Source organism: Chrysochloris asiatica, unplaced genomic scaffold (genome assembly GCF_000296735.1).
Source record: "Chrysochloris asiatica unplaced genomic scaffold, ChrAsi1.0 scaffold00268, whole genome shotgun sequence".
Classification (NCBI taxonomy): domain Eukaryota; kingdom Metazoa; phylum Chordata; class Mammalia; order Afrosoricida; family Chrysochloridae; genus Chrysochloris; species Chrysochloris asiatica.
Window position 1 is genome coordinate 2,548,594 of NW_006408786.1, and position 9,222 is coordinate 2,557,815.

The 9,222-nt window shown below is 40.4% G+C and overlaps 1 protein-coding gene across 1 annotated transcript in view; it reads right to left on the reverse strand.

The window, feature by feature from the left end:
- EMR3 (egf-like module containing, mucin-like, hormone receptor-like 3) overlaps window positions 1-9,222 on the reverse strand; it is a 71,514-nt gene that overhangs the window by 21,669 nt on the left and 40,623 nt on the right. Inside the window, exons 7-8 of the mRNA XM_006874324.1 lie at window positions 6,591-6,775; window positions 3,513-3,680 (exon numbers count right to left, since the gene is read on the reverse strand). Coding sequence (XP_006874386.1) covers window positions 3,513-3,680; window positions 6,591-6,775 — 353 coding nt within the window. The remainder of the gene's footprint in view (window positions 1-3,512; window positions 3,681-6,590; window positions 6,776-9,222) is intronic.

Consider the following 9,222-nt stretch of genomic DNA (forward strand, 5'->3'; position numbering starts at 1 on the left):
AAAAAAAAAAAAAAAAAGAATGTCCACACTGTATCTCCATGGTTCTGACAGGCATTCGTAGCTGTTCTGATCCTTCCTCTGCTTGGTCTCTCCCAAGATGGCAGCTCTGGGAGCACCTGAGCATCTTGAATTAGAAAGCCATGGATTTCTTGCTTCTGCTACAAATGCCCCTAGCTTTAAGCCTTCCAAGCTTCTAAATATTCCTTTATATGTTGTTCCGAATTCTGGCACCATCCCCTGAGCCTGCTTGGTCCTGTATTCTGTGTTATTGCTGACGGAGCTCCTTACTGCACGTCTACCATCTTGTTTGTCCTCTCAGTAAGAAGGCTATATCTTCAGGCAAGATGGCCTGGTGTGATCCTCAGACACCATACACACTCACAATTATGGGGTTTATTAGGGAAATTGACAGGTTACAATTCAGAGTGAGAAATGCTCAGGGCACAGTTCTTTCAGTCAGGACAGTCTCTCCTCAGCTGTGCGCACAGGCAGGCCTTTCTCTGCCTGGGCAATGTTGCAAAGCAATTTTGGGGCTGCTGATAAATGTCCACAGGACACACCATTCCGCCATAAACTCAGCCTGAAGGCACTTGGCTCTAGCTCTGTGCGCCAGCAAGCCTAGCTCTCCCATTTAAGAACCTGGAGGAAACCCACTCTATAAACAAGCCTCCTGCCCCAAATCACTCACTTTTACTTGCTCTGTGGACTGGGAATCTCACCACTCTGTCTTGTGGTCTGACTTCTGAGTCTTTGGCTACTGCTTCTCTGCAGCTCCTCTGGTGTCGCAACTTTCTGTCCATGGTTGAGGAAGTTAAATATGTAGAGGTCTTGGGAGTCAAAGGATGCACTCTACTCCTGGATTTTCTTTGGTGTTAGTAAGATTTCCCTTTACTGCTTCTAAGGTGGCTCATTTTATAACCCTGCTGAAGTTTCAAGTTTTTACAATTACAGTGAACTCTGTTAACATCCACAGCTGAATCATGCCATCCTATCAGTGCCTTCTCCCACCTTCTCTTATTTAGACCCATCAGGAAAAGAATAGTTTGGTGGACATTACAAAGACTAAGGCTAGAAGGGACATATCAAACAATTCACTACACCACAGCACCCAACTGGCAACAACCCACATATGTATTACCCATAGACTGCATAAATAAATTGTGGTAGAGTCATGAAAGGGAATATTATATGACAAAGAAAAATGAATGAACCAAGGCTATGTCCAATTAGCAGATGAGTTCCATAAATGGATTAATGTATGAATAAAGTACTTTGTGTTGTTAACCCCATTTTAGTGCCACCAGTGCCCTATGTAATAGGAGAAGTCAGACATTTCCACTATGTGCTGTTCTGGGGAAATTGTCCATGTCTGGTGTGCCATCACTGAGCCCATATCCTCAGTCAATTCTTCCCTGTTGTTATGGGTTGAATTGTGTCTCTCCCAAATACATGTTGTAAATCCTAATCTAATTGTTGTTATTTGTAATTGTTGTTAAGTGCCTCGAATCAGTTCTGACTCACAGAATCATCTAGGGTTTCTGAGGAGTGGCTGGTGAGTATGAACCACTGACTTTGCAGTTCAAACCTACCTTGCAGTCCAGTGCATATCCTACAGTGCCACGCCAGGATTCTATAGTGGCTAAATTATGATCCCATTTGGGAATCGGCTATCTTTCTTTCTAATGAGGCAGTACTAACACAGGGTGTGTGTCTTAAGTCAATCTCTTTTGAGGCATAAAGGAACAGATGAAGCAAATAAGTGCAGTTGAGGGAAGATAGATGCCATCACATGAGATCTCCAAGGATTCAAGAGGCAGAAGCTGAAAAGAGACAAGGTCTTTCCCTCAGCCCACAAAGACAGATGTCTTCCACAAGAGCCAATGCCCTAAATTCAGACTTCTAGCCTCCTAAGCACTGAGACAATACATTTCTGTTTGTTAGAAGCCATCCACTTATGGTATTTCTATGACACCAGCACGATTTCTATTATATCTTAATGCTGGTTTAATGGAGTCCTGGTGTGGCAATGTAGGATAAGCACTGGACCACAAGGTCGGTTTGAACTGTAAAGTTGGTGGTTCAAACCCACCAGCTATTCCTTGGGAACTCAATACAGGGTGTCTGTGAGTCGGAACCCACTCAATGACATTTAACAACAACAAAAGATGACTAAGGCATCCTTCAGTTGCTTGGCTCTGGCCACACTTCTTTTGGACCACTCCAAATTTGTTTTCTCCTCAGGGATTTACATGTATGGTTCTTCTTTTTTGGGATGCACTTCTTTAAGACCTTCTACTGACATTTTCTTTTCTTTCAACTGAGGTAAACTTCACATGTTATAAAATTCCCTATTTTGAAGTGAAAATACAGTGGTATTTAGTGCCTTGACGATGTTGTACAATTATCATCTCTATCTTGTTGCAAACATTTTCATCTCCCGAAAAGGAAACCCTGTGTCTATTAACAGTCACTCTCCAGCTCCTCCCCCCAAGACACTTTGTTGTTGTTGTTAAGTGCCATCGAGTCGGGTCCGACCCATAGCGACCCTGTACAGGGTTTCCGAGGGTGTAAATCTTTACGGGAGTAGAAAGCCTCATCTTTCTCCCGCGGAGCGGCTGGTAGTTTCGAACCGCTGACCTTAAGGTTCGCAGCCCGATTCGTAACCACTACGCTACTGGCAACCACTAATCTGCTTTGTGTCTCTATGGATTTACTTATTCTGGATATTTTATATAAATGGTATCATACAAGATGTCACCTTCTTTGTCTGACCTCTCTCACACAGCATAAGGTTTTTAAGATTCATCCATGTTGTAGCATGTATCAGAATTTTATATCTATTCATCTGTTGGACATTTGGGCTATTTTCACCTTTTGGCTCTTGTAAGTAGTGTAGCTCTGAACATTTGTGAACAAGCATTTGTTTACGTATCTATTCTCAATTCTTTGGGGTATGCACCTTGGAGTGGAATTGCTGAGTCATGTGGGAATTCTGTATTTGACTTTTTGAGGAACTACCAAACTGATTTCCACAGTGGCTGCACCATTTTACATTCCCATGGACGGAGTTCTATTGTTTTCATATCTTCATCAATACTTGTAATTTATGGGTTTTTGATTATAGATTTTCTAGTGGGTATGATAAAGCCCTTGTAGCACAGTGGTTATAGTGGTCAGCTGCTCATTGAAAGAACAGCCATTCGATCCTATCAGATGCTCTGTGTGAGAGAGATGTGGCAGTCTGACTTTACAGCCCTGAAAACCTTATGGAGATAGTTCTACTCAGTCTTAGAGGATTTAACTCAATGGCAATGGGGTATGGGTCCTCATTATGGTTTTGAGTACTGATTTTTTCTTTTAATATTCAGATTTCAGCTAAAATATTTAGCTGTTAAGTCACATATATTTCCCAGTCATTCACTTTCTCCTTTTCATTTCCTTCATAGCTCTTATTGCTACCTTATAAGTACTCACAAAGTATCTGCTGCAGGAATTAAACATTTACACCATACCTGGTTCGTGAAGGCCACAAGAACAGCAAAGCTGGACAGGTGGGTGGAGTTGCATATAGTGTGGCTCTTGTTCACGTGTATCAGATCACAGCCATCTGTGGACCAGTGGTTGCCCTCCTCAGAGCTTTTCCAGTAGACACAGAAAGTTGTCTTGCTATTGCGATTCTTCTGAAAATAGAATGGGTTTATCATCTTATTAGGAGGAACAATTATCCCTGGGTGCCATATTGGACACACATAGATTAGGGGTGGCTCAGATGATTCTGATTTTAAGGGAATAAGATGGCTGACAAGACCCCTGCTGCTGGATCTGCACTCTACTGGATTCTGCATAACTTATAATAAGGCTAAGATTTTCTGGGAAGCCATCATTTTAGGAGATTTTATTGTTCTTAGGATCTTCTCCCCCAAAGACTCAACCAACCAAATTTCCTTAGTCTCTTCACATCAGTTTTGTCCTTCACAGAATATTCTTTGATATGAGGAAAGGGGTGGTGTAAAGAAGACAGGTCATGAGAAGAGAGAATTAAATTAATTTTCTGTCAAGTATCCTTGCTCCCAGAACTTCTGGAGCATCGTTTCATGGGGTCAAGGAGATGGCTGGATGCTCTTTTGTTTGGGGGTCATGTTTCCTTTGATAATCCACTGTTTCAATCCCAGACTTCTTACCAGCCAGTGTGTTTCATGACATACATAAACATTCTATGCCTAGACTTTATGCACTAGAGAGAGAAAAACCCACATTTCCCCACTTAACTCTTCTTAACAGAGCTGAAAGGAAAAGGAGCAAACAAATTCTATTATGTATGTGTCTGGCAGCATCAATGGGCTCAAGCGTGGCAACAATTGTGAGGTTGACCCAGGATTGGGCAGTGTTTCGTTCTGTTGTGCATAGGGTCGCTATGAGTTGGAACCGACTCAATGGCACCTAACAACAACAAAATGTGTCTGGCTGTTAACACTCCTGTTTTAAGAGTTTGGGCAGGGGAAGAATGGAAAAAGGCAATTGAGGAAATAACAGTTTTTTGGTGGATAAGTTAGGTGCTGTTGAGTTGGTTCCGACTCATAGTGACCCTATGTACAACAGAATGAAATATTGCCTAGTCCTGTGTCAGTCTCATCATCGTCATTATGCTTTAGCCCATTGCTACTGCCAGTTGGCCAATCCATCTCGTTGGGGTTCTTCCTCTTTTTCTCTGACCCTCCACTTTACCAAACATGTTGTCCTTTTCCAGGGACTGGTCCCTCCTGAAAATATGGTTCAAGTATGAGAGATAAAGTTATGCCAGTCTGGCCTCTAAGGAGCATTTTGGTTGTACTTCTTCCAACACAGATTTGTTTGTTTTTCTGGCAGTCCATGATACTTTAAAAATTCTCTTCCAACACCATAACTCAAATGCACCAATTCTTCTACAGTCTTTCCTATTCATTGTCTGACTTTCACATGCATGTGAGGTTATTGAAAATGCCATGGCTTCAGTCAGGCACTTTAGTTCTCAAACTGACATCATGCCTCTTGAACACTTTAAAGAGGTCTTGTGCAGTTGATTTGCCTAACACAACACATCCTTTGATTTCTTGACACTATTTTCATGAGTGTTGATGGTAGATCCAAGCAAAATGAAGTTTTTGACAAATTCAATCTTTTATCCATTTATCACGAAGCTATTTATTGTTCCATTGGTGAGGATTTTTGTTTTCTTTACAATGAGGTGCAGCTCATACTGAAGGCTGTGGTCTTTGTCCTTCATCAGTAAATATTTTAAGTCCTCTTTGCTTTCAGCAAGAAAGGTTGCATCATTTGCACATCTCAGGTTATTAATGAATCATCCTCCAATCCTGATGCCATGTTTTTCTTCATATAATACAACTTCTCAGATTGTTTGCTCAGCATACAGACTAAATAAGTATGGTAAAAGAATACAACTCTGGTACATACCTTTCCTGATTTCAAACCATTCAGTGTTCCCTTGTTCTGAATGAATGCCTTGGTGTATGTATAGGTTCTTTATTAATCAGCTTGCTCATCTGAATCTGGCTTGAACCTCTGGTAGTTCCCTGCCAATGTACTGTTGCAGCCATTTTTTGAATTATGCTTACCAAAATCTTACTTGCATGTGATATTAATCATGCTGTCTGATTATTTCTGCATTCTGCTTGGTCACTGCTCTTCCAAATAGACATAACTATGGATGTCTTCCAATCAGTAAGCCAGGTAGCTGTCTTTTAAACATGTCGGCATAGATGAGTGAGTGCCTCCAGTGCTGTATCAGTTTGTTGAAAGATGCCAATTTGTATTTCATTAATTCTGGAGCTTTGTTCTTTGCCAGTGCCTTCAGTGAACCTCTTCCTTCAGTACCACTGGCTCTTGATCATATGCTACTTCTTAAAATGGTTGGTCACCAACCATTTCTTATAATTAATATCAAGCTTCTGTGTGAGAATGGGTGTTAATCTCAATTCAAATTACACATATTTATAAAGTACCTGTAACTAAAATAATTTTATGCACTAGAACAGTGCTGTCCAATAGAAATATCATGAGAACCACTTATGTAATTGAAAAATGTTCACTAGTCACATTGAAAAAGCAAAAGGAAAAGCTGGTGAAATTGATTTTCATATTGAATCTGATTTAATTCGCAATATACAAAATAGTTTAAAAGTATAATTGATATAAAAATTTATTAATGAGATGTTTTCCACTCTTCTTTTTTCACGTAAATTTTTGAAATGCAGTTTGTATTTCACTCTTAGAGCACATCTCAATTTGGACTAGCCACATTCAAATGCTCAATCGTTATGTTTGGATTTGTGGTTACCATATTGGGCAGTGTGGAGTCCTGGTGTGGGTTAATGAACAGGACCTCAAGGTCAGTGGTTCAAATTCACCAGCTGCTCCTTGGAAACCCTATGCAGGGTCATTATGAGTCGGAACCGACTCGATGGCACTTAACAACAACAACAACAACATACTGTGCAGTATAGATGTAGAAGCACAGCTTGGAGTATATACAGGCTCCTTTTCAGTCTACCTCCATGAAACATAAGCAAACCCAGACTACAACTCTGACCCACCTCTGTGTGCTGAAAAATCAGAGTGACAGGCTTGGAGAGAGAAATGTTCCGTTTGGGTCCAACAGCAACACTCACTACCCGGGAGTTCAGGTAGACTGGATCACTCTCATTCCTCTCTCTGAAAAATGTCGCATTTATGATCTCCCCAAGAGAATCATATGAAATAAAGGCCACTGCACTGGGACCTGGGGAAATAGAAAACAGAGGCCATCATTCCTACTGTCTTTTATGTCCATCACTCCTCAAGCAGGACCTTCAATCTCACACTCAGGAACTGCCCAGGGGATCACGCTTCCACCCAGGCTCTTCCTACTCAAATCAACTCATCCTTCAAGATCTAGCTCAAACCCAACCCCTCAGTTAGCCTGCTGCTTCTTTCTCTGACTTGACAGATGACTCTGCTGTGGCAATGAGTGTTGGCATGTTCACCAATCATTTTATGTTAATTGAATTCTATTTTCCCAACCAACTATAATGCTCTTGAGGGCAGTGACTATATTGTTGTTGTTAGGTGCCTTGAGTTGGTACCAACTCATAGTGACCTTATGCACAGCAGAACAAAACACTGCCCAATCCTGGACCAACTTCACAATTGTTGCCACACTTGAGCCCATTAATGCTGCCACTTGCCAATCCATCTCATTAGGGGTCTTCCTTTTTTTCTCTGACCCTCCACCTTACCAAAAATGATAACCTTCTCCAGTGACTGGTCCCTCCTGACAATATGTCTGAAGTATGAGAGATGAAGTTTGGCCATCCTGGCCTCCAAGGAGCACTCTGGCTACACTTCTAGCACAGATCTGTTGGTTCTTTTGGCAGCCCATGGCACTTTCACTATTCTCCTCCAACATCATAACTCAGAAGCATCAATTCTTCTACAGTCTTCCTTATTCACTGTCTAGCGTTTGCATGCATATAAGGTTATTGAAAATACCATGGCTTGGGTCAGGCCCACCTTTCATTTGGGAACCACAGGGCTGCTAGCACAGTGCCGGGCATGGCATAAAAGGTTAATTATTTTAGAACATCTTTTATTTCTTAGAGTTTAAATTATATTTCAAACACTCAGAAAAATAGACAAAAAGTATAGCAAACATCCATGCCCAGATTTAATAAATAGTCACATTTTGACATCTTGTCTTCTGAATTCTTTAAATAAAGAAATGAAATGTTTTAGATAGGATTAAAGTTCCCACTACCTCACTCTCTTTCTTCATTCTCCAGAGATAATCATGAACTTCAAGTTGGCGCTTAATAGTTCCGTGAATGCTTTCATAGCTTTACTATATATATATTTACATAATGATGCATACTGTTGTTTTCAGTGTTTAAAACATTCCCATAAATGGTATCACATTTTGGGTATTCTTTTGAAACTTGCCTTTGTCGTTTCAGTTAATATCATCAGGATTTTGTTAGACTTATACAAGTAGATTTGGTTTATTCATTTCAACTGCCATAGAGTATCACATTACTGGATAAACCACAATTTATTTATTGTAAAATAATTTAGAAAATTTTGTGAAAGAGGAAAAATAAAATGAAATTATAAAATTCACATATAATTCCACACTCTGAGATATCCACTGTTGGAGTTCTGTCTTTTCCTATATGTGTGTGTGTGTGTGTGTATACAAATATTCATGCTGGGAAAATCATGCAAGACCTACAGATGGGCAAAAGATATGATGGGATGTCCTATTAGTGGAGACCTGAGCACTGTTCATTAGGCTTTCTGGGCACTATATGATTCTACAGGGGTATTACATCTTTGAGGGCTTTTTTATTGCCAGACTCTTTTGTAACTAAGATTAACATGTAGAAAACTAGCAGATTCTTGCCATAGCTGCAAATGTATTTTGCCTGATAGGTATGTTGTTGCTTTCTAGCCTATTGAAAAGATAACACCAAACATGCCATTTGTTGTCCTATAGGATATTATAGGACAACAGTTTGTCATTAATAGGCTATTAACCAGTTTTGAATCTGTTTCAATTCAAATATTTTGAATATTTCAGTATTCCTGAGGGCTATATATAAAACCAAATGGCCACCACTCGTCTGTCAGTTTGTTGTACTGTGGTGACTTGTGAGTTGCTATGATTCTGAAAGCTATGCCACCGGTATTTCAGGTTTCAGATGAGCTTCCAGACAAAGAGACTAGGAAGAAAGAGTGATGAACTACTTCCGAATATTCAGTCACTGAAAACCTTATAAATAGCAGAAAAACACTGTGAGCTATAGTGCCGGAAAATGAGCCCCTCAGGTTAGAAGGCACTCAAAATGCGACTGGGGAAGAGCTGCCTCCTCAAAGTAGAGTTGACCGTGATGGTGTGAATGGAATAAAGCCTGGGGGAGAAAAGCCCACGGGACCTGCATTTGCTGATGGTGCACAACTCAAAATGAAGAGAAACAGCTGCAAACATCCATTGAAAATCGGAACATGGATTGTACGAAGCATGAATCTGGGAAAATTGGAAGTTGTCAAAAATGAAATGGAACACATAAACATCGATATCTTAGGCATTAGTGAGCTGAATTGGACTGGTATTGGCCATTTTTAATCTGACAACCACATTGTTTACTATGCCAGGAATGACAAATTGAAGAGGAATGGTGTTGCATTCATAGT